We start from the raw sequence: 27,376 nt of genomic DNA, 5'->3' as shown, positions 1-27,376 counted from the left end.
CAGTAATTGCACTACGTATTCAGTCGCCTATCTACCGATAATTCCCGCCAATAACTAACTACAAGACAAAACATCTCGGTGAATTTCGTTAGTTTACACTCATTATGCTCTTCTCCATCTTCCCCCCACCCCATACGGAATCAACCGACATCGAAAGACACAACCATTTGTTTTAAACAACAACAAAGTTATAATGAAAAATGATTACATCTAAAATTCGGTTCGCAAACTGTTTCTTTCACAGTCAATATTTTTTACATTAGACCATCGGTTACACGTCCTCTAATATTTAATTGTTTTTAAAATTTACTATCAATCTTGCCGAACTTATAATTAGATAAAATATTAAAGAGAATTAATTTTCCCTTAAACTATAAGTGGACATATTACTACAACAGCCAACCATATACAAAGGGGTTATAACGAGATTTTTACTTATTATTTAATTACATGTATAATCATTTTATATACGTAATCAAGTTCAATATACAGTGCAATACAATTTTGCTATTAAGTGTTTTATATTTTTTTTAAATATCAAATCAGGAATTAAAGAAAAAAACAGTATTAATCTGTTTTAGATGTAACATGACCTCCGTGCTATTAGAGAGGTAGCTAATTTACCTGCTAGAGTAAAAGTTCCAGATTCGATACCCGGTTACATCTAGAAAATAGGACCTCAGAAATGGTCGGCCTGAGACTGTACAAGACTTCATTTACACTCGTACATATCATCCTCTGAAGTATTATCTAAACGGTAATTACCGGAGGCTAAACAGAAAAAAAAGAAAAAGGTTAACCGTATTAAAAACAACTGTAGGTACTGGGTTCGGCTCTTTGAATTAACGTTTTTGTTTTTTTTTTAATATTTCTTTCTTAATTTGCACATAAAAATAATTCTTAACCCGACAAGAAATTCAAACACAAATAAATAAAAACCATCAGACAAAGCTTTAAGTTGTTTTATTTTATATTTTTGACTTTATTTCCTGCCACTGGGTTAAGGGATATATAAAAGCGATAAGACTGTTAACCTTGAACGTACGTGATTGGAGTGAGGAACGGTTACATAACTGTGTACAGCAACAAAACGCTGATGAGACAGGGCGGCAACGAACTTTTATCTTCATCACGCATTATAAAAACAAATATTCATAATCTATTTTATCTTAAATAATTTATTAATATCAATTGACAACATTAATATCCAGTTATTTTTTCTCTTTAATTATGAAATAAGGATGGCAGTTAACGGTTTGGAAAGAAACATAGTTATTATTACTTTTTTTTTTTTTTAACCTCCGGGATCACCGTTAGGTATTACTTTCAGAGGATAGGATGAATGATTTGTAGCGTGTGTGAAAATGCTATGCCTGACCGGGATTCGAACCCGGGATCTCCGGATGAAAGGCCGAGACGCTACCACTCGCGTCACGGAGGCCGGTTATAGTTAATATACTTGATTACTTTTTTTTTATAATCGTAATTTATTTTTCTCGGAAAACCACAAAAAAAATTAATTTATAATAATGTAATTCTAAAAGAAAATAAAAGTTTAAAGCATCTTTTTTTTTAATTATTGATTACAGTTAAAAAATACGTTTATAATAAATTATATTGAAAGTAGTTTAAAAGTGTTATAATATAAAAAAAACCTTTCGGCACGCCGGAAGGCGAAGGTAGATTTCACCGGTGCTATGTAGGGGATAAAAAAGATTTCCACCAGATTAAAGTTAAGAAAAACTTCATATTTACTAGATACAAAAATAATTTCACGTGAAAAAAAGTTTCACATGTTTAGCGTACGACAATTTTAGCCCATCTTACAATTCCGGCAATATTTTGGCCCTTGCCGTAAGGTTGGTCATATCAAATATTGTTTCGAACAAAAGTTTTAGGTAATGTTTAGAGGATTAACGATCACTTGAAACCGATTCGATATTGTGCCTATTAAGAGAGGTATGATTTTTTTGTCTTCAAAACCCCATTTTTTCCAACCCCTGGGCCAATAGTTGGTGATATCAAAAAACTTTACTTACATATATGTTAGGCCCTTATCCAAAGAATAGTAGGAACTTGAACAGAAGTTCAATATTTTACTTAATAAGAAAGTTATAGCGATGTTTTGTTTTCTAAAAAAACGAACTCGATCGAGATTTTGGGTAGTTATATTTTATGTATCAATTTGAAAGTGATTGGCGCAAAATTACGGCAGTTATCGTGTCCATAATATAAAATAGAGAAATATATATATATATACTTATGATATATCGTTGAAAAGCCCTCAGTGAGGGCTTATTACTCCAAATTTTTTGGATTTTGAGCACTTTTTGTTCAGTCGATTGCAATCAAAAGGGGAGGTGTACAACTAGATGTTACAACAGTCCTAAATCCAAAATTTCAACAATCTAAGGCTAGTCGTTTTTGAGTTATGCGAGATAAATACGTACAGACGTCACGCCAAAACTAGTAAAAATGGATTCAGGGATGGTCAAAACGGATATTTCCATTGAAATCTGAAAACCGAAATTTTTTGTGATCATAATCTACTTTCTTTACTTCGTACAAGGTATTAAAAACTATTAACTCGAAAATTAAAACTAATGAATGCAGTAATCTGTATTATTAATATAAGAAAGTAATAATAAATAAAAAAGTAACATTAGTAACATAAAAAGATGGCTATGAACAAAATTTACTTCCTGTGATAACTTTGTACGTAGTGATGATTGTGTGAGGGAATGTACACGTGAATGGGGCAAGATTTCTGGAATGTTCCGACTCTCGTCCATCCATCCGATTCGCGCCATAATTTGTCAACAAAAAAGTACTGCATGTGTCAAAATGTGATACGTTGATGAGACATTATATTTGTTTATAATATTATTATTACCTGTTCCATTATATAAAGCAATGTAGATAAAATAAACCAAATTTATATATATATATATATAATCTTTTCTTTCTGATAATTTGTTAAATTAATATTACTGTTATTAACGATTAAAGTTGTCAAATACACCATATAATATTTCTTTACGCCATCTGTAGCGTCGTTATTGAAGCCGTATCAAATTTTGTTTACTTACTCAGTATATTTAGGAATATTTTAAATGAATCTAAACGACCATTCAGAAAATAATTCAACATGTAAACCGGGTAAGTTCTTTTAATAATAATATTTTATATTAAGAAAAGTAAGAAGTAAGTTAAGAAGTAAGCAAACTTCAGGCTTTATTTTTGTATTAATGTATATAGTTTAAGTTTCAGAATTTTTTTTTTTTTTTTATTAAACGACAAAACCTAATGAGAAAATAATAAAAAACTTGAAATAATTGTTGACATTGATCTCAAATACACACGCATGCACACACACACACACACACACACACACACACACACACACACACACCATGGCGGGTAGTAGCGCCTTTCTCTGCAATCCCGAAAAGTTTTGAATTCAAATTAAAATATATATATATGTGTGTGTGTGTGTGCGCGCAATCGTTTTGACTATTGTGGAAAACGAGCGTTCATTAGTACATGTTACCGGAAGAGTCGGTAAAACTTGTAAGAGAAAATTGATATTCGGCAAATATTATTTATTGCAACGATCAAATATTTCAATAATTTCTAGATCGTATTTTAAATTTAATAACTTCATCTCCTCGCACCAAATAAGATACTCCGGTTGGAGGACAGATTCAGAACATTTATTATCATAATACATCGCTAAGATTTTTATTTCATCCCCTTTTCCAGTACTAGCTGATTCTAGCAAAAGAACTTGAAAACTTTATGAAGATTCTTGGAATGCCCTTTAACTGTCTTTAACGCATGCGTTTGGATTGCGATAAGCAAGTGTTGCATTTCTGGCTTGCGGGAAATCCCCCAAGAAAGGGGTCAAACCATTTTTTTGGGGGGGAGGGGGTCGGAGGGACCGCCTCCGACTAGGTTATATATTATATCAACCTAACCTTTTGTTTTCTCTTGTTTAACCTCCGGATCCACCGTTAGGTATTGCTTCAGAGGATGAGATGAATGATTTGTAGCGTGTGTGAAAATGCCATGCCTTTCTTTTTCCTGTTTAGCCTCCGGTAATTACCGTTCAGATAATACTTCAAAGGATGATATGTATAAGTGTAAATGAAGTGTAGTCTTGTACAGTCTCAGTTCGACCATTCCTGAGATGTGTGGTTAATTGAAACCTAGCCACCAAAGAACACCGGTATCCACGATCTAGTATTCTAATCTGACTTTACTTGGATTTGAACGCTGGAACTCTCGACTTCCAAATCAGTTGATATGGGAAGACGCGTTTACCACGAGATGGGGTGCAAATGCCACACCTTGTATCAACATAACCTAACTGAACATAACTAAGGTAAGCTACCCTCTTATAACTAATGTTAAATACATATTTTATGAATACCCTCTTATAACTAATGTTAAATACATATTTTATGAATGTTGTATGGAGAATATGTAAAATGATCGGTATACTAATAGATCGCTATATATGTGTTAAATTCTTCAACAATGGAGGAGATTATACGTACGTGTAGGTGATTATACATACAAATATGTGTAATAGTTTGAAAATGCTTTAAACCACTTAAAAACTTGAGCTTGTGACAGAGCATCATTTCCATACGCCCGTTTTAATTTTGAAAAAGTTTCAGCAGCAGTCTCACCGAGTTTAAAACAAAACCTAATTGCACAACGTTGCTCATAATTATAGTATCACTCATTTTTGTAACGCACAAGAACTCATTTCACGAAAAGTTTGTTTACGTCTCATGTGAGAACAATAGACAAAAATATTAATACCTAATATAAATCAGCTGTTCATGTAACCATATGTTTATGTAACTTTGCAGTGTTGTCACTTTGGCTGCCAAAAAAAAACTAGTGTCTACTTTATTTAGAGACCCGTAAATAAAATAATTTGATAAAAACTAAAGCTTATTCATTATTTCTTTTGAATTAAGCCCATTTTTATTATCAATTCTAGTTTTATTCATGTTTGCGACAACAATCTTTCTAGATTTAGAATTTGAAATCTAAACAATGAAAACTGAATTATCTCTTTATTATATAAAAATTTCATTTAAAATATAGCCTTGTATTGATTTATTAATAATTAATTATTAATCTCCACAAAAATGTTTGAATTAAAACCGGAAAGTATACAAAATTTTATTCCACTAATAACTTCTGATTTTTTCATATTATTGTTTTTTATTGTTATTATTCAACTGTTATTTTTTGTAAATCTTCTACAATCTGAGGTTAATTATTAATAATAAATCAATATATTTAAATTAGGAAAAAATAAATATATGAACATTTAAGTCGGATTCGAACCGATGTGCCTAACGCTTGTAAGTTCCAAATATTTTATTAATTAAAACTTTATTTGGCTATAACTCTGGAACCGATGAAAACAAGTACCATTATGTATCGTTGAAAAGCTCTCAATGAGGGTTTTTTTTAGAAAAAGGTCAAAATCCAAATGTTTAGGATTTTGGCCTTTTTTTGACACGTTTGATTTAGTTGTTTGCAATCAAAAGGAGAGGTGAACAACTAGATGTTACAACAGTTGTAAATCCAAAATTTCAACATTCTACCGCTAATTGTTTTCTAGTTTCAAGCAAATGGTTGGGCAGATTTTAATTTCCTTTTCACCAAAGTTCATTATTTTTTTTGGGTTATCAATTAATGCAATTAAATGTAACTATTGCCATTTAAGATTTTTATGTTGAGGTAGGTGTAGCGGAAAGGATGGATTCCACCTGTTTGAAAATAATTTTAAACTCTCCCCTTAACTTCATTACAACTCGCACAAACCTTTCATTATTCTGACAATTCTAAACAATTATCTTTGAAATCTATTTTCAAGTTTCTGTATATTTTCTGAGTTTTAGTATCTGAATTATAATTGTTAGTCATGTAAAACAATGTGTATTAGTTAAGATTTTTTGCAAGTAACCACCACACAGCATTTCCAAGATTCCATTTTGTCAGTTAACATTCATTCTCCTGTAGTTCTCAAAACACAGACGTTATTGCTGTTAAAAACAATTATTCCATGCGAGTCTTGGGCCCTCTAAATAGATGATTTATTTCACTTTATAGCAGTATGTCCAATCTTTGTAGGAATTAAAGTGAGTTTGTTTAGAAAATCAATATTTATTAATAAATTATGTGATTGGGTAGATCTGGGATATGTTATAATATATATCGGTATATAATACAGGCAATTTTTAATTGAAAAGTACAATGGTTAGAGTGATTTTTAGAAATATAAAACTGTAATACTTAATTGTGTTTTGAAAAATAATGATTATTTATTGTTAATAACATGTAGGATTAAATGGTTTTATTTTTTACTTTATAAAGCTATTTGACCCATCCAATGAACATATATTCATATGAACATTCAATGAACATATATATATGGTCATAATTGTATATTTTATTTTTATTTTATAAGAACTGTATTGATTTTATAATTAGTTTAACATTAATAAACTCATTACTATTAAAATGGTGTATTTAAAAATAATAAATTGGCATAACTTGCAATATTTAATTATCAATATAAGTTTAAATTTAAGATCATTCCACTTTTGATATGTTAATTCACTGAGGTTTTATTTATAATAAACATTTTCTTGATATTTTACTAACTAATGACAAATCTTAGGATTTGGAAGCACATTCAGAACAGGTAAAATAATAGATCATTTTATTTTATTATATGTGTTGAGCATACTTTGATCAGTTTAATTTTAACAACACGGGAAATTTTTAGAAATATATTTCTTAAGAGAGATGTGGGTAATCAATTTGGGTTTTACAAATTCAGTTGAATCTAGTATCAACTATTTGTTTAGAAATCAGATAAATACTGATTAATATGAATTATTTATTAGTGCAATATAAATTTACTGAAAAAGACTGTTCATTCTTATAAAAAAAAATGTTTAATATACTTCTCTTATTGGTTATTTATTCTTGGAGTGTACTAATTCTCTGTCAGTTATAGTTATTACAACTAACTACTTTATATGTTATTGTATATTACAGGAATTTTTTCCTAATGAGGTTTCTTTTTTCATTCTCTTGTATTTACTAAAAATGGAATAGAAAATCGCTAACTTTTATTTTTCAGAGGTATTATGTTTTTATTAAAAAAAAAGTAATAAAACATGTCTGCTGAGTTTTCTTAGTTTTTTGTTCAGATTTTTTAACTTTTTAACAACCATTTGATTCTTTGTTAAATGGTAATAATTAACGAACTATCACAGTTTTCCTATATGTGTTATATTGAATCTATGCATATTTTATTTATAAAAATAATTTTTTGACATGCTTAATACTGTAGATGTGTTAGTGTTAAATTTAGCCTCATAAAGGTGGTTAAATTTATTTTTAATGTTAGAGAGATTTTTAAACATGTTCCATTAACTAGACTGTTCCATAAACTATTGCAATTGAAGTGAAATCTGAAATGCAGCTAACAGTAAAAAATTTCCGAAGACTGTATACCGGAAGAACACTAAGGCTTCTCGTAAGTTTATTTTAAGTCTTTAAATATTTTGGTTGTATTTCATATTAATTGTTGTACATAATTGAATTTGTTAAAAATTACAGGGGCAGTTAAAAGTGAAGAAGTAAGTTTTTGATTTTCTAAGTGCCATACATATATTTACTTCAGCATTACTACTCTTTTTTTTTTTTTAAATTGTTATGTTTAGCTAATGCACAGCATTTTATTCCTGATGTGACAGATGTTCCACTGTGAGGATTGCTTACATCTATATTAATTTTTTTACTTCTGAAATATACGAGTGCTTATGCGCTTGATGTATAAAGTAGATTTAGATTTACTCTTGAATATTAAGTTCCAAGGTCATTCTTTGACCTAATTCATCTTATATTATATTCTACGCAACTTATAAATGAAACTCATAAAATAAACTTATAAATGTATATTTTAGATTCAAGTTACATCGGGACAAAAATTCAATTTATTGTTTATTTATTTAATGAAATTTTGAAATAAAGTATTTTATATTCAGCTGTAGAGTTATAGAAAATAAGTAAAAAATATATCACTCTAGTAAAGGAATAAAATAAACCAAAATAGTTAGTTATGATAGGTGACTGGCATGTGAGAAATTATAAGCAGTTTTGAATTCATTGAAGTTTTACCCATTTTTTTTTTTTTTAGACTTGTTTGGTGAAATAAGTAGAAAAATGCATTTATCACACTTTTATGTATTAAGATTATATTTATAATGTTACTGCTATAAGTAATTAGCTATGCTTGCAAATTAGTACAGCTAGCAGCAAATAAGCTTTAGAGAGGAATGGAAAAAATATCAGCTGACCTGACCCAAACCACACAGATAATTACTATACACAGTTGATTCATACTTAATATGCATTTAAATTGATTTATTTGATATTTTTGTAGTATATTAATTAATAACACAAGATAATTTTTTAAATATTTATTTTATTTTTATCATGACCTATGTGTTGGGTTCTACTATCATTCTGTAATGTTTTTATAGAATAGAAATATTTAAAAAATCATAACAATAATAACACAACTATCCATATTGATGTTACCATTTTGTTTTTGTTTTTTTTGGGGGGGAGGATTAGGAGACCCAGATTAATTAAACAGGTACTTCAGCCATCAGGCTTATTGTGCAGCCTGATGTGAAGGAAAGAAAGTCTCCAAGTCAGTACATAGGCAGGTTCCTACCAGTTAGTATGGAAGAACTAGCCAGGTTCTGAATCCTCAGCCAGGAGAAGCTGACAGGATCAAAGTTACAATCCATAGTACCAGTTATAAAAAAGAAGTGATCAGGGATTAGGAAAAGGAGAAATAGTGTAAAATTATGATCTATATATAAAACAATAAGATCATGCAAGTTAATTAGTACTACTACTTAACCAGCAGTATGTAAAATCAGGTGATATTATATGTCTGATTACGGTAGACAGAAAGGAGTCTTAATATGTTGCTATTCTTCAATATGATATAATACTGAAGTTGTGTGCAAGGATTCTAGAAGTTATATTCAGTTGTACCATTTAATTTATTTTTTGCATTTATAATTTCAACTCTTTGCATTTAAATTATTGATTTTAAATTTGTAGTATGAATGTGTATATACATTTATTTTATTAAATAAATTATACCTTAAATTTAGCATATTAAAAAAAGTGTACTTCTTGCTATATATAAACTGACCTGTAAGATAAAATTTTTGTTGACTATTGATATATTACCAGGAAATGTCATTTAGACATAATTACTTTTTTTGTGAACAAAAAATGATATAAATTTTATAACAATATGATCTATTTTCATGTAATTAAATAATTTATTAGAAATGAAATTTACTTAAGTTAAAGCACATGATTTTAACTAAATAATAATGAATCATTAAGGAGTTAATCTGGATTATTACAATTATCAAGAAATGTTAAACAGAACTAATTTTTTTTATAAATGTCAATAGTTTCAGTCACAGGATTATAGTAAAAAAAAATTACTAATAATAATAAAAAGTGTTATTATTATAAATAATAAGTGTAACATATTATTGTAATAATAAGTGACATAAGTGTAACAGTTCAATATAAAGTAAATTTAATTCTTTAATAATAAACTAATGGTTTTGTAAAAATGAGTTATGTGGCTTTGAATTTACATTGATTAATGATATGATGTATTAGTTTAATAATGTAAGTTTTATTCAGGAGATCTGTATATTTTTCTATGGGGATAACGCTATTCAGAACTGCATTCTTCAGTTTGTCTAAGAATTGTGATTATTGGGTACTATTTTACTAAATAATTGATTTAGAAATCAATTTTTTTCATCCCAAGGAAATTAAACCCCGTATAAATTAATCAAATTGCAGTTCATTTCAACCCTTCTGTAAAGATTCTTGGTATCTATTTACCTTCCTGATTTGATTATTGCCAGTCTAGAGGATACTATGAGCAATGCATAATTGAATTGTGTTTACCTACAGGCACTTAAACAGATATAATTCTTTTATCAATGGACAGGAAACAGAATTTACAGATTGATCCAGTGAACCACCCAAAACATTACATGATAGATGAACTGCTATATAGATTCAGAATTTTCAGTGTAAAGGTAATAAGTACTCTAACTTAACACTTACAGAATCTAAAATAAGGTTGAAGGAAAAGGAAAATGATTGGTTAGAGTAGCTGAAGCTCCTCTCCAGGGAAGCTGCACATTACTGATGAATAATTCTTCCACCAAAATTGATTTTTCTCCAGAAATTAAGAGAAAAACATTTGGAATAGAACAAGAGTTCTATAGAAACAACCTTGCTTATCCCCAGAATTATGTGGTATGATTTAGTATCCATATTCAACTGAACTATAAGGTGTTTAACAGACTCCTGTTTAAAAGATAAAATTTGGTGTTTGTTTAGAAAACTAGTCAGTCTACAACAAATTTTGTTAAATAAAAATATTTAACCAAAATAACTAATAAGTTTTACATTACCTGAAATGACATTAGCTTTATAAAATATAGGTTACTCCATACCACATCTCAGAATAATGTGTTTAGTACTTAAACAGAAAGCAGAGTAGGGTCATAAATTATAAAAATATACATATATTAATTTATCTTTCAGTTTAATCAGTCATTGTATTTATATTATCTAAATCATCTCATTGCATTTACCTTGATATTATGTATGGATGTGAAATGTATAATCAGTGGTATCTATTGTGCACTGATTTTTTTTTTCTAAAAGCCTTTTAAATGTTATTTGGAATGAAATAATTTGTTTATTGGCCAGCTTGTTTTAATATACATTGATATTTTTTAATGTAAATCTGTTTTTACTACATACTGTTTTATTATGTATGTACATAGCTGCTTCAATAAATCAGTTGGTAAAGTAACTTGACTTTAGTAAATAAATGTAAGCAAGCTTATTTTAGAGATCATATTCAACAATAAAGGTACAGTAAAACCTCCCTAAAATAGAATCTTGACAGTACAGAGTAAGAAAGTTTCATTAAAACTCAAGCTAATTTATACTAAGGATTTGTGGAATAAATTACACCAATATAAAATGAAGTTAGATAATAATATGTGTTTGGAATATTCCAAAAACTTATTAACTGTGTATAGATTACATTATTTGTTAGTTTTTAAAAACTGTGAAACAGGTTATTTTTAAGAATACGTATTAAATTGTTTACTGTATAAATTTTGACTTACCAAAGTGATAGTGAGGACTGTTTCAATACACAGATATTTCACAAATGTAAAACACTTATTTCTATCTTCAAGTATATTATATTTTCCTTGAAAGTTACACTAAAAAAATAAGAAATACACCATCCTAAAACATAACATGAACTAACACTGATTCTAAAATAAAATAATTTTATAAATTTAAAAAAAATATAAAGTACTGTATTTAAACTAAATGGTTATCAAACAACTAAAAAGAAAAACCAGAACAATGATAAATGTTCACAACAAAATAGAAACTATTACTGCTTCCATTTACAGTGTTCATGGCACTGAATAAAATTATTTTCAATTAAGTAGAAATTCTAAGAAATAATTGGTTATCATTATCAAGAAGCGTTAAACAGAAGTAACTAATTTTTTTTATAAATGTCATAATAGTTTCAGTCACAAGAGCATAGTAAAAAAAAAAATTGATTGTTTACATAAGCTGTCGCTTGCTACCGTACTTTATTAATGATCATCGGCTTATTGGCCAGAAGTTGGATCCATAAATATATCAGCGTATCTTGTACTAAACAACAATTAGTCATCTATTACATTTATTATGTTACAAATTATGGTTTGTGTACAATCTATTTTTTAATCACTTTATTTTGTTACGGACTATTCCATTCTTTTATTTTCTTTCCTCTTTATAGAATAAACTTAATATGTGAATTTAAAAGTAAATTCCATTTTTCTTAATTTTTGTATAAACAGAGTTTTCTGCCTTTAAGAGATTAATTTCTATTAAAATAAATTGGAACTTGGGAAACCGTATGTTTTAAGGAGATTCCATTTTGTGGAGATTTTGCTGTACTTATACAAGGGCATGACAGATCTCATGTTTTATAAAAACAGGTTTTTTTGACACTTGAATATTTCATTGCACATGTATTAAAATGCCATATTCTTTTGCAATTATGTATTTATATAATGATAATGTAATTTTTATTTTGCAGTCATTGGCTACTAATTTGGAAAAAAAATTTATTGGAAGTTGTTATAACTATTTCCAGTTTAAGAATTTCAATAAAAAAATAATATTTCATACCTCCTCATGTCTCATTAAAAAATACTGTTTCAACAAATGTGTTTGTGTAATCTACTAAGATTTAGTGCACTATGGGATTTTTCCATAATTAGGTTTTTGTTAATTTTTAATAATAATCTTTCTTATTTTACTATTTGTAGTAGATTATTCTGTATTTGAATACAATCATTTATTATCTATAATGAGAAACTTATTATTTCTAATTAAAAAAGGTATAGAATTACAAAAAAAAAATCCTAACTATATTTATATAAAAGTAGTTTGTTAATTTTAATCAAATTCCAAAATTTTTTTTTACTTTTAATTATGTAATGTAGTTTTAAGATTGTTTTTAGTATTGTAAACATTTTAAAGTTTTGTTGTTTTTTTTTAGCATTAATATTCATTTTACTTCCAAAATATGTTACTTCAAGGATGCTGTAATGTAATAATTCTAGGTTACTAATTTTTGTTTGTTACATAGAAGAAAAATTAATATTTTATTTTACTGTTATATTTAAAAAAAGTTTGCTTTCCACCTTGTAGTTCTTTTCGTAATATATGGTAGATATTTGAGTATAGTTGCTGTTAAAGGAGATATTTTTTTGATGTCCTTTTACAATTAAATAGTAATTTTAAATAAAAATACAGATAACTTAATTTTAATAATTTATTAGTGTTTGAGGACAGTATTAATCATCTATAATGCTTTATAAGAGGGGTCCAAAAAAATGTACTCACTATTTGCTAGTCCATATCTTGTGACAAATTTGACTTGATGTGAAAAAAAAGATTTTTGGCACTTAGTGAAGGTTATGGTATGTGTTCGAAATGGCCCTTCTAAACAATGCCCATGGTGCCAAAGTGCACACTGAACTACAGCTTTTAGTGCATCTAGGGGTTACGGCAGCACATGACTATGATTTTTTCACGTAGCTCATTGATTGTTGCTGGTTTTTCTCGATACACATCATTCTTGATTCCCCTAGAGGTAGAAGTCCAAAGAAGTCAAATCAGGAGACCAAGGTGGTTACTCAACAGCACCTCTTCGACCCACCCACCGTCCGGGTAGAGTTTTATCAAGGTACAACCTGACATCTCAATGGTAGTAAGGCGGGACTTGTTGCATATAAAAAAGTTCATCACCATACAGGTTTTGGATGGCAGGCAAAATCCTTGTCTGAAGTATATCAAGATACTATCACCAGTTATGGTACCCTCGAAGAAGAAGGGAACAGTCAAACCACGCACTGATAGACCACACCACACTAGAGCCTACTAGACACTATTGTGGCAATTCACAGTACCGTTAAGTTTGAATTTCACCTTGTCAGTCCACACAAACTTCCCTACAAATTTCTCATCCTCAACAACAGTGTGCTGAAACCATTCACAGTATTCGGTCCTTTGATCTGGTTCATCCTTATTCATCGCATGTAGCAGTCTTGGAATGTTTCACTTTGCACTCTTCAGAATGCATCTGACACTTGACCGGCTCACCTCACCCTGGTTCACTGATTTTTGCAGTGATCTTTCCTTGTGCACATCTTTAACAGTTCCGTTGGCTTTGAATTTATCATGAATGCAGGCAATTGTTCGATGGGTTGGTGGCGGTGTTCCAAACTCCCATGCCACTGCTGTTGTACCTCATGAATGTTCTTGTACTTCCCGTACCACTTCAGTACAGCCTTGTGTTCAACAAACGATAAATGAACCTCAGCGATTACTGCTACTTGACTGTCTTCTGCTGCACTGGCTAATATGACTGCCTCATTCCATGACCAACCACCTGTGCATGCACAGCATAAGTTGCCAGCTCCGCCTACCATGATAAATTTAATGCCTTACACTACACACATTAGAGAGTTTAAGTCTTTTTGTTTAGATATTATTTAATTACAAATAATGAGTACTTTTTTTACCCCTCTGTATTTACTTGCTTCTTTTAGAAAATAATTTGAAAAGATTACATTGGGCTTCAATTAGTTTTCATTCACTTGAAATATAATTACTATTTACTAAGTAGACTGTTTAATTTTATATAAATCATTAATTAGGAAACTAATACTGTTAAAAACATTTTCGTATCAAAACAATGTATCTTATAGTCTACAGTAAAGTATGCTGCCATCATTGATGCATTTATTTTAATAATTAGCTTCAGTGCTCTTTTCATTCTCATTCCCACCATTCAATTCAACCACTCTTTCATTACATCAATCATTAGTAATTTGTCTCCCAAAAATGTCAATGATTTGAAAAAACAGGAGTTGCTCAGAGGTTCATCCAGAATACAATAATTGACTGATTTGATTTTGGATAGCACAGTGCAACTTCTGAACTGTTTCACAATAGGCTTGTAATTGTTGTTCCTTATAATAAAAGTTAATCGACTGAAGATTGCAAATTCTTTCTTTTTTTTGAATGAGGGTGATAACCCTCCACAGCATTTTGTTTATAGAGTACTATACAAACAGCTTGTTTCATCTCTGATAACTACCCAATACAGAAATTCATTACTTTCTGCATAGCAAATGAGGACTTCAGATAACGTAACAGTATATAATCCATAGAATTTTTGATGAATAATTTTATCAAGAATTACTCTTTGGAAACGTATAGTAAAATCAATTTTCCATTCTGCAAAATGGTGACTGAGACAAATTTATTATCTATGTTCATTTTCAAGCTACAATTACAATCAAGGTTTCTTGAAAATCATTTCCATTCACTCTACTGCCCCAGAATATTTTAAAACCTTTTTTACATATTTCTTTTGATAATTAGGTTAAAATCATACACAATAACCAATTGCACTTGAATTTTAGCCAGTCCAAAACAATTGCTACTTAGATTTCACAATCAGCAGAAATGTCAACTTTCTTATTAATTTTAAGACTATAACTCATATATAAACAGCTATACAATGGCATAGCGAAAAAATCAACAAACCAGTGAACCTGTTCCACAAGTTTGCTTACCTCTATCAGCAAAAATGCTGAATGGTTTTCTTTTAAGATTGCCCTCACAGTTGATAGTTATATTGAAGCGATTAATTTATTATGTGTAAATTGTGTTAAATATCACTTACTTCTTGCCAGAATGAGTAGGTATAAAGATGGAGTTACATTTCAAATAAATTAATTTTGTTTACACATCTGTTTTAAAACCCTTGTTATTCTTTTTTGTTATCTTTTTTTTTATTATAAACAATTTTAGTATTTTCTATATATGTTGTACACTGAAGAAAAATCTAAAAACATCATTTTAAATTAAAAGGTGTGCGATTGTAGATTTGCTGGCCAAGACAGAATAATGTTTATGAAATCAATATTCTTCTAACAAGAATAAGATTTTTTGTTAAAAAATATTTTTCAGTTTTAAAAGAAATTTAAATTCCAAGGTCATTAAATGACTTTTAATGCAAGATATAACAATCCTCCCCCCCACCCACCAAAAAAGCAAGATATAATATCGACCCCAAATGATAATTAAAATAATTATAAATATTAGTCAAAGCCTTGAAAGTTCTGGATAGGTGTATTGGGGGTGAAAGAATACATGCTCAGACAGACCTTTTTTCTTCTGAAGATTTCATGTTGATTTATTAAACAGTTAAGTAAATAAGGTTAGCATTACTCAGTTCATACGTTATTTATGTATTATATAGATAATCTCAGATATGGTAGATCTGCTACTTTATGAATGACAAAAAGGAACTGCTTCAACATTTGACTTCAAAGATCAAGAATTTGTAAAACCTTGCATCAGAGCAGGATTACTAAAGAAATTGTTATCATTTATATTAACATAAGAATATTAATTAAATTAATGAGTAATGATGCTGATAAAAATATAATACAATAAAAAATAACTTTTAAAACATTAATTTAAGTTCACATTAAAAGTAGATGCAGAAAATTCAGGTTTATCTAATTAGTAACTATTATTTTTTAATAGCTCATTTTATGAATAGTTTTTTTTTAAAGTAAAATCATAAGTTAATATAAATTCTTAGATAATTTAAAAAAATATAGATTGAAGAATTGTAAGATCCTTATTCGTATGCCATATTTTTTTTTTTTTGTAGTTGTTTAAATATTCGTAGAAATTAATGACTTAATTAATGGAATTGTATTATTAAAAGAAAAAAAAAAGTATTTTATTAATTTTTTGTTAATCTAATTATATGTATTTTTTGTTACTAGAATTGTTTTCTATCCTTCTTTCTGTTTATCCAGTTCTATGAATGAATCATTTTTATTACAATTATTAATTAAATGTTATTTATTTTTATATTCATTAAGACAGGCAGTTAACGTGTAATTTCCATGTTATATTATTAAGAAAATAATATAAATAATTTCTTAAATATTATTCAGTGACTTTTTGTACAGCTTCAGAAAACGTATATTCTAATAAATTATATTATTATGGATTATTATTTAAAACATATGTATTACAAAACTTAATTCAATAAACAGGCCTAATTTATTTATACCAACGTATTGCTGATTTTGACTTCTCTGATAATAATAATTAGTAATAATAATTATAAATTAAATAATATTGTACTTTATATTATCTTTGAGATAGTATTATTTTAATTACTGAGCATGAATAATTTTATTTTGATTTTGATGATATTAACATAGATAAAATAAGTTTGTCAGTATAACTTTTATTGCTTTATAATACTTTCAGTAATTGTAGATATGAGGGCAAGAATAATATTTTTAAAAAAACCAAAGTATTTTAATAATTATATGTATACATATATATATATATATATATGTATCCTAAAATTTATGTAATATATGTTAGTTGAATTACTTTTTTTTTAATTTATAAATTAATAATATTGTGCATTGCATGGTATATTTTAACGTGTACATAAAATTAATTGTATAATGCATTATTATGATAGTGTAGGTAATTTATCATTACTACTATTATTAGGTAATTAGGATAATAAAATATAATTTTTATAGTTTAATAAGTATAATTTAATTGTAAAATTAATATATGTATTAATATATGTAGTTATTGTTAATAATTGATGTATATCATTTTATTTTATATTATTTGTTAAAGTTATAAAAAAAAACGTATTATAATAACAGGGAATTGTTTTTTATTTAATTTTTAAGAAGCATCATTAGCAGAATCATTTCTCTTTAAAATTACAAGATTTTCTCTCTTAATAAATATAAATAAAAAACACTACTTATACACTAACACTTATGACATTTGTAATTTAAATATTTTACACTTGCATATACTTAAATGTTTTTTATTATTTTAAAAATAATTCATGCAGGCTATCTATTTATAATTACATAAGTACAACATTATGGTTTTAGACTCCCTACAACCAAGAGAGGTTTACAGCAAATTCTTTACCAATTTTTTTTTTTTATAAAACATTTAATTTTTTAAAGATGTTCAGTTATTTATTTATTTTATTTTATTTTTTTATTATAAACCATTAAATTGTTGAATCATATCAGAGATATTTTGGGAATAAAAATATATCTTTTATTCATTTTTTAATGATTGAAATATTTTCAGTTGCTCTTACAATCATCTCTTTACAAATATATATGTTAGTATTAAATGAACAGTTAAGAATCAAATCCAAAATTTATTCATTTACACACCTTAAATTTGTTTGCTACTTAAAAAAAATTAATTAAATTAAAAAAAAAACAGCAATAACATCAGATGAAACCAAGGATGGTCTCAAGGGAACTGAAAATATTTTGAAGTTATTAAGAACATGTTTATAATATTTGGTTTGGTTTTTAATATCAGAAGTTTACAGTTTCAAAACAATTTTCATCATTAAGATTGACAAAAAAGTTTAACAAAACTTAAATGTAGTAATTTTTTTCAATTGTTCATAAGGTTATTAACAAAAGAAAAAATTTTAAAAATGAATTTACATCTAATTTGATGTAAATACACGCATGAACTTGCAAGATTATTTGTTTATAAATGTTACACACATATACACAATTTTATTATATTTTTACCTACTAAAAGGTGGATATTTATAGATTTCTTCCAGCAATTTTACTTAAGAGTATTATTCATTCCCAATGTAAGATTTGGTTAAGCCTGTTTACATAATTAATGGACAGCTCTATACATATTCTATAAATCATCCTAATAAAAATACTAGAATTCTAATATTCTGAATTAATTGAAACAGTGATAATTGATTCAATAATATAGACTGTAGAATATGTTCTGTTATTGATGCGATCTTAATCAAGTTGATAAAGCACATGATAACAAATAAAATAAACCTTTTTAATTTAAAACTAATATATGTGATAAACAAAATTACAGTAGGCTTCCATTTAACTGACCAATAATGACCAAGCCACATTAATTTATTGTAAAAGTCTATAATGAGCAAATTGTATTTTTAATTAATATTACGAAATTAAACAAAAACACATTAAAACCAAACTAAATTTTAATATTGTAAATGTAAGTATTTCAAAATTTGGTATAATGAAATTCTATCCTAGAAAATAATTATTGTAAATGATAAAACTGATCACTTAAAATAGTTAAAGAAATAATAAAACTGCTATTATTAACACTGCATAAATATTATAAATGTGCTGAGTTTGCTTTTATAAATAAAATTTTACATTGGTCCAACTTTTGAAAATAAAATATTGAACTCATTTTTAAATTTCTGTTTAAGTTTTGTTGATTTTTCCCGTGAAATCTACTTTACTTTGTAATTACCAATAAATCTTTTCTTACTGAAATTATAGAATTTTTAGCTTATTTTGTTTATGATATTCTCTTTTACGTAACTGAAAGGTAAATCACATTAGTGAAGTTGATTCATTCCTTAACTGTTCATTCCTGAGATGTTGTCCGTCATTAATTGAACTTTAATAACCAAAGCCCATCATGACCATTTGAAAGAACTATTTATCAATGTAATGACGCCACTAATGCGGAATTATATTGAAAGTAGAATTTAGTAGAAAGCAGAAAAGTATAGATAGCTGCTGCCACATGTGTGTGAATCTTATGTAATAATAGCATAAATTTAATTGTTGATGTGATTCTTATTTACTAATCAATCAATTATCCGTTGAGGTACTCCTGAAAAACTTTTGAATCATACCTTTGTCCTCTTTTACTTTGGCTACCTATCTCATCCAATCTTTCTGTTGAAAATTTCTTCTCTCCTAGTTGAAACAAATCTCTTTTGTTATTTCATACTCAAACCTTGTTTACTCCTTTATACAATTAAACCCATTCTGATTTCTACAATATCTTCTATCACTTCATAGTGATCTATATCTAATTTTTACTTCTCTGTTGGCTCTTGCCTGTTACTTAACTTTATTCAACTCCATAATATCTAAATCTTTTGCCATCGTTACATCTAATACCTTCTTCCCAATTTTCGTGTCGGTTTTAAAATATTTTCTGTTTTAACTCTAAAATCTGTACACCCATTTTGGCTCTTCTCTTTTTTCTTCTCCTAGTTTATTTTCATAGTAATTCCAAGTTTTCATATACTACTCTTCATTTGTGGAAACGAAATGAAGAGATTAAACTCTCTTTTAATCTCTTTCATACATTTTAATTTAGGCAATTATTATGATGAGTTGTTACCCAAAATCATATTTACCTCTACTTCCAGCATAAATAAAAGATTGTAAGACAGATGAAAGTGGAACCACCTGCAGTCCTTTTAGTATCAGAACTGTAAAGACAAGAGTTTGGTGAAGAGAGACCAGACTGGTCTTTTTTATATAAAGACATAATTGAACTGTTATTTCTCTTAATAGGTGTGGTGCTTATAATAACTTTTTAATCATGCATTTGTACTGAGTTTATTTTTATTTATAATTTGTAAACATATTTTCTTCTCTCTAGATAGAAATGTATGTAATGATATCGTGTCCTGAAGCAGTTCTGGAAAACAAAAAAGACTTCTATCAGCCAGTTGTATCTATAATGGAAGCAGAAATGGCATTGAATGATGCAAGATCATGGAGTGAAATTTCAACCAGTGATTTTAGAGATGTTATACCAGGTATCGTATCAAAACTAACTGTATTTTGGAAATAATTATTATTTTTAAATAACTTAATCACAAAATATTTCATTCATAAAAGGGCTGATCTCTGTAATGGAGTGATTTGTCTTTCATCCAGAAGTATTTGTTTCAAGTCCTGGCATGGCATTTTTCACACGCTACAAAAAATTCATCTATTGTTATCATCAGTCAGTATTAGTTATGGATTGCCAACCAGAATAAAATTAATATTGAGAAATTAATTGCTGTTAGGCTTTCTTTCCTTCAAGTCAATTATAGACAATCATCACTATTCATTTTTCCAAGGGAACAAATTATACATATTTAAGTATGTTAAAAAACAAAATTATAAAAGGAAATGTACTTTTCAATTTTGTGATGAACTTATGTGAGAATTTTAGGAACATCAAGGGATGTCCGTCATGTTTGCATAATATACGAGGCACATTCATAAAGTAAAAGGTTGGTCATTAAAAGAAATAACTTGTGAGAAAAATTTTTACTTACACTTTATTTTACTATATATCTATTTCACTTTTCCACATAATCGCCATTCAGTTCTAAACACTTTTTGTAACACTGCACCAGTTTATTTAACTACTCTGCATAGAAGTTCGCCACCTGAAATTGAACCAGCTGAAAATGGCAGTCTTGAGTTCCTCGTTGTTTTCAAACCCTTGTCCACCAAGCCACATATTCAATTGCAAGAAGAGGAAGTAGTCACTAGGTTGAAGGTCAGGACTATATGGAGGGTGGTTAAAAAAATTCCCAATGAAAATCTTGAATCTTCTTCTTGGTTAAGGTAGCGGTGTGAGGACACATGTTAGTCGTGAAGGAGGATCGTAAAGGAGAACTATGCTGGACTATAGTTTCCATATCATCAATTTTGGATTGCACGTTTCAGTTTGGTGAGAATATTTTGCAGTAAACATCAGCTGTAATTGTTGATCCATATTCCATGAAATCAACCAAAATTGGTTGATTTCGTCCAAAATTGCCCTTTTCGTCCCAAAAAGCAGTAGCAAACATTTTTCAACTAAATACGGAGATAGCTTAAACTTCTTTGGTTTTAGGGAACTTGAATGGCGCCACTGCATTGACTGTTGTTTAGATTCTGTGTTGGTGTAGAATATCCATGTCTCGTCGCCCATAACAGTGTGGGAAAAAAAATCATCTCTATCTTGTCAATAGCAATAGTGGTCCAAAATGCTCATCTACTGCACATTCTTTGCTCTTTTGGTTGGTGAGCATTTTCAGTGCCCATCTTGTACATAATTTGTGATATTCAAGCTTTTCTGTGAAATCTTGTAGTTAGAGGTGCTTCTAACATGCGGAAATCGATCAGCTAATCATCAATCACCGATCACATTGCAATTTTCGGTTCACTTGTTCAATGATTTTTGTCGATCTGAATACTGGGCTCTCCACTCTGCTCTTCGTCATGCACATTTGGACAGCCATTTTTAAAGTATTACACCGTTGTCTAACTTTTCCTTCACTCATTACACATCATTAAGTCATGTATCCACTAATGTAATAATTTTAAACAAATTTTTAATATTTTGCAGTGGAGTGTTGTAGCAAGAACTCAGCATTATATTGATATGAAGTCACCTTGATTAATATTTTAAAAATAATCAATAATGATTTAGGTATTAGTATTAAGGTATGATTAAGGCATTATGTATTAATCAGTTATGATTATTGCTTAAGCTATTAGCTACTATGTGTATAAAGTTTGGATAGTTTTTTCCCCATGGACCCATATCTACAACACAAAGAACAGCAATGATGAAACTGGATTATTTTTTAATTATCATCATCAAAATCTTAAGTTCATTACAGTCTTATTTAATACTTAATTTGTGATATCTACTGAAAAACTAATTGAGCCCTGTAATAAGTAATTGTTTTCCCCAATCCCATCTATATTAAAGAAGTTCCCCTTTAATATGAAAAACTGTGAAAGCAGACATTTATCTGCTTTTAATTCTGTAAACCACTTTATTGGTATCCCAGTCAGTGGTTTCCAGTTTAGAAAGAGTCTAAAAATGTGTTTCATCATCATCATCATTATCAACTGGTGTTCTGTGGCAGGATCCTTACACCATCATTGTCTTCATCCATTTCTGTCCTTGATCACCTTCCCCTTCATCACTTTGTAGCTTCTAGTTCACCTTGTTTATTATCTTCATCCTTCTTCTTTCTTGCTTCCTTTCTCTTTTTACTAACTCCTTCAAAGCATTGTCAAGATTCCACTTCTTCTAACCACATGTCCTAACCATTTTCTTTTCTTTTGTACTCTTCTTGCATTAGTGCTCTTTCTTCTTTAAATCCTGTTCATTATTTTATCAGTCACCATTTTATATGTTCATATTTTTTTCCCCATCGTTCTCCATATTCACATCTCAAAAGCTTAAATCAGTCCTTTCTCATCATCTGTGTTTTACTCCCAACAAGATACTCCTTATATAGTAGTTGGCTAACCTCTTCCTTAACTCTTTTAAGTCCAGAATTTCTTCTGCAGTCAAGCGGTGAAAGGTAATGAGAGTGATTTGTGTATTGAATAATTGTTGTAAATATACAACAGTGTGGTTAAGTGTATGTACTTTTTCAAATGTACATAACACTGAGAATTCTCTCTCCATCTAAACTACTTCATAGTCCACTCTATGAGTTGTACTACATTCCTATATCACTGTTGGATCTCTTGATATCATTGTTTGGAAATGTGAGTCCTACTGATAGTTATATTGGGACAGCCTTTGTATATATATAAAATTAATTTATTTTATAAAAAATAAATGTTAAAAACATTGGTGTAATTTATTTGAAAAATTACATATTTAATTACTGTAACTTGCATACACCCTTGTCTTTTGCGTCCTTGCATATAATGGGCACCTGAAAATTAAGGTTTAGTTTTTGGGAAAAAAGGTAAAACGTAAAATTTTCATTTGATTTCTATTTATTTTTTGTGCAATAAAAATAAAATAATAAATTATATATTTTAAAAGTAAATTGTCATTAAATACTACATTATGTAAAAAAATTATGTTACATTGATAAATACTGTAAAAAATATGGAAATACACATAGGCAACATCTGAAACAGAAAAAGAACAAAGAGTTTATTGCAGCAACATCCTACAATCATTTTAAAAGACAAGCAAATTCAAAACTAATACAGTAAATCTGAAGAAGGAGGGGCATGATTTCAGCAGGGGCATGATTCGTCTTCATTTTCCAAACAGTAGTCTTCACTTCCAACTAGAAATGCAGTATTTCTTGAAGCTTTACACCGCCTAATCATATGAAGTAAGATACCATGCAGCCTAGATCCATTTGCGTATTTATGTCAAACTGTGCTTTTTCAGTCTTTCTGTACTAGTACAGAACTGTAGTTGCCATCCACTTTTAATAAAAATGTTTCAAATGAGCTTGGAAAGGCCAATTAATACAAACATTGAATGGGTGGGGTAGTGACGTCATTCCAGTAGAATACAAACTTGCACTGTTTTACTTTTCTCAAAGTATTATTTTTTCAAATTATCTGTTACATATCCACAGAAACTGTCCCATCACTGAAAATTTTTAAAATTTTAGAGTGGGTAAAATGTGTGTGTGAGAGGACACACGTTTTACCCACTCTAAAACTAGCACGTTATTTATCCATTCTTTTTCTTGGCACTTAATGACATCAGGAGGTAATTTTTCACTTTTTGGAAGGGTTTTTCTCTAAAACACAATAAATGGTGGAATTTTTTTTTCTGTCTTCAAGTACTGCCAACATGACTGTACATTGCTATTTTTTCATAACCACAATTATGTGAACAGTTTTATCACTAACAGCATTAATTGTTAAATCTGGTGGCAAGTCAGTGTAAACTGGGGTCAGCATTTCCTATCTGCCCCATTAAAAAGTTATTTTCTTGTCTTAATTGAATTAAATGTCTTTGAAAGGCCAATGATTTTTCTTCAAATGATGATGAATAATAAATAAATAAATAATAAATAAATCAGTGTTATAATAAACAAAAATGCAGAAGTAAACCAAAATGCTTATTGTTGTTAAGAAAATAAGTGTTATTGTATGCGAGTAAACAGTCAGTTAGTAAAGTCTTTTAATTATGTTTTTGTGTTTATATTTTATAGGTGGAAATTATTATGTAGAACTGCCAGAAAGTAATACAAATTTAGATCCTGATGTGTCGTTAGTAAGTAATAAAATTCGTTATAATGTAGATGTTGAGGATATCACAGTTCAATCTGGAGATGATGGCACTATACAGTTGCAAGCAGATATGCCACTTGATAAATTATCTTCAAATCTGTCAAACAGGTAAAAAATTGTTGTTTTTTTGTTATTCATTGTCAGTGTTTCTTTTAATATTTGACTGGAATTGTGTAAAATTATATCATGTTAGTTAAATTTCATTGAAGGATTTGTGTATGTTTAATGCAATCATATGTGTGCCCTGTAAGGTTATTTTTAAATTGTAGAACTGATTTTTCTTCTCTTATATTTGAGCATATGTATATAAACAAAATGAGATATCATTTTATTTTTAATTAATGTTAATGATTTTTTTCTAATAAAATACAAAATAGAGACTTAATGATTTAAAAATTAATGTGGCCACTGTTTTGAAATTTGAAGTGATCATTTTGTTTTCATTGAGAAGTAAAACAAAAATCCAGTATATTTTGAAATTCTATTACAAAAAAAGGAAGAATATGTGACTCAGGCTGCTAAAAAAAATGTTTGATGTTATGTACATGGTGCAGTATAAGTAAATGTGGTATAAAGCTGGTTCAAGAAATTTTCAATCAGGAAATTTTGATGTCAATGATGGACCTTGTGTTGGTAGTGATTTCAGTAAAGAACTAAAAATTGATCACAAAACGTTTTAAACCATTTGTTGAAGCTGGTTAAAAAAAAGCCTGATTTTTGGGTGGCACATGATTTTATAATGAAAAATTTAATGGATCGAATTTTCATCTCTGAATTGCTGGTAAAACAAAATGAAATCAAACTATATTTGAAATGGATCATCGTGGGCAATAAAAATAGATCACCTTGGTACTGAAAAGATGATGTGGTTTAAGCAAGGTGAAGTCCGCTATGGAAAAGCCAGGATTGATGCCAAAAAAGAGATGCTGTGTGTATGTGGGATAGGAAAGAAATTGTTTACTATGATTTACTACCACTCGGTCAAATGATTGATTCCTAATCTCTGCTGTCAACAACTGGAAAAATTACACTAAGCAATCAAAATAAGGTGACCAGAATTGATTGATAGGAAAGTTGTTTTTTTTCATCATGACCGTGTCAGATAACACACATTATTGGTGATGTATCGAAAATTGAATGAGCTTGGCTGGGAAGTTTTGATGTAACCACTATGTACAGTCTTGATTTTACACTGTCAAGACTACTATTTGTTTGCTCTTAACATACATTTTTAACAGTATAAAGTGTACTTCAAAAGAGTCCTGTGAAACTCAATTATCGCATTTTTTCGTCCAGAAACACGCAGTGATAATATTATGAATTTACCTCAAAAATGGCAAAAGGTGGTTGATCTGTCTTATATTTGGTTTAATAAATTTTATTTGAAGTGTGTATATAGAGAATAAGACCTTGTTTTATTTTTTCATTAAAATATGAAGACATTTTTCCCTACCCGTTATATTTCTGAATGTTTTTTCTTCCTTATTAGCTGAAATTTCAGCAATATATTTTTTTAATGTTTTTATTAATTAACTTTTGCGATTGTTTTTCAGAAGTTGGCAAGGACTTGATCCTTCACTTGGTCAAGTACCAGTTACAAAATCTGTGCCTGGTCGTTCTGGTATTCCTCAAGCTTACAGTGATGAAGTACTTCAATCAGCATCAAAATAAATAACAAATTCTAATTTATTATATGAGTGACTCATAGAAAAAGCAGACAAAGTCTTTTACTTATTGGGAAAGTAGGTTTAAAATTTTAATTTTGCATCACTAATTCTTCAGAGAGTTAAAGAATTGAAAAACCTATTTTATTGATTTATTAAATCTTAAATAGCTTAAATGTTGTACCATTTTTTTTTACATTTTCAAGAATATTTAAATTTTTTTTCATTAAAGTATATTGGCTTGGTTCAACTTTTATAAATCTCATTGTTATAATAACAAATATAGATTTTAATTGTAAAAATGTAATTTATTAAAAAAATTGAAATGTAATAAAAAATGTAATAAAATGACTAAATATAGTTATTTTTAAATACAGTTTTGATTTTTTTATTATCTCTTAAATTTGTAATATATGTATTATTCTTAACTTCAGCTGTTTGGTTATACAGCATCTGCTGTCTACTAGTTTAGAAATTATTTATATTCTCTTCAATAATTTTTTTTTGTTAAAAAAGATAATGAATAATCTAGTTTGTGAAAGGAAAAGGATGAGATTTTAAATACTCAATGCCCGAGTACGATCCTATATATTTGAAATGAGATGTAAGAAATGCTACTCATTTATTTGTATTTAATTAACAACAACGATATAATTTCACAGCTATTGTAAGTGAAGTTTTCATGCATATTGGGAAAGGATATTTTATTCGTGACTGAGGGAACTATACTGACTAAACTATATACTACAAATAGCTTCTTCTGTGATTGTTTTTTATTTTTTATTAGTTTTAATTTGTTTTTATTAATTTTATTTAATTATTTGTTTTTGTTTTGTGTACTTTATTTTTATTTATTTCATGTGATATATATTTAGCCTTCATAACTATATAATATTCAGTTATTTATTGTAATAAGATAAATGTAGTAATTTAAAAGTTAGATCTTTTAAACACTGTATTATAATGTCCATAGTCCATAATACTGTAATACTTAAAAACATGATCACAATACTTTTTCTGTAATTTGGTATTCAGTTATTTAAA

At 28.3% G+C, this 27,376-nt stretch overlaps 1 protein-coding gene across 3 annotated transcripts; it reads left to right on the top strand.

The window, feature by feature from the left end:
• The first annotated feature begins 3,044 nt into the window (after window positions 1-3,044).
• Window positions 3,045-26,671, top strand: LOC142329277 (2-(3-amino-3-carboxypropyl)histidine synthase subunit 2-like). 3 transcript variants are annotated; one of them, XM_075373713.1, is made up of 4 exons: window positions 3,045-3,159; window positions 20,272-20,431; window positions 24,590-24,776; window positions 26,222-26,668. In XM_075373713.1, the coding sequence occupies exons 2-4, from the start codon at window positions 20,278-20,280 to the stop codon at window positions 26,337-26,339; spliced, it is 459 nt and encodes a 152-aa protein (XP_075229828.1). In that variant the 5' UTR covers window positions 3,045-3,159; window positions 20,272-20,277; the 3' UTR covers window positions 26,340-26,668. The 3 variants fall into 3 exon arrangements, with proteins under 3 accessions (XP_075229828.1, XP_075229826.1, XP_075229825.1); XM_075373711.1 differs by lacking the exon at window positions 3,045-3,159 and adding an exon at window positions 5,276-5,384 and having other exon boundaries at window positions 26,222-26,669; XM_075373710.1 differs by lacking the exon at window positions 3,045-3,159 and adding an exon at window positions 7,495-7,576 and having other exon boundaries at window positions 26,222-26,671.
• The last annotated feature ends 705 nt before the right edge of the window (window positions 26,672-27,376 follow it).

Source organism: Lycorma delicatula, chromosome 8 (genome assembly GCF_047948215.1).
Source record: "Lycorma delicatula isolate Av1 chromosome 8, ASM4794821v1, whole genome shotgun sequence".
In the NCBI taxonomy this organism is placed as follows: Eukaryota; Metazoa; Arthropoda; class Insecta; order Hemiptera; family Fulgoridae; genus Lycorma; species Lycorma delicatula.
The sequence above is the reverse complement of the archived record's forward strand: the minus strand, read 5'-3'. Positions and strand labels throughout refer to the sequence as shown.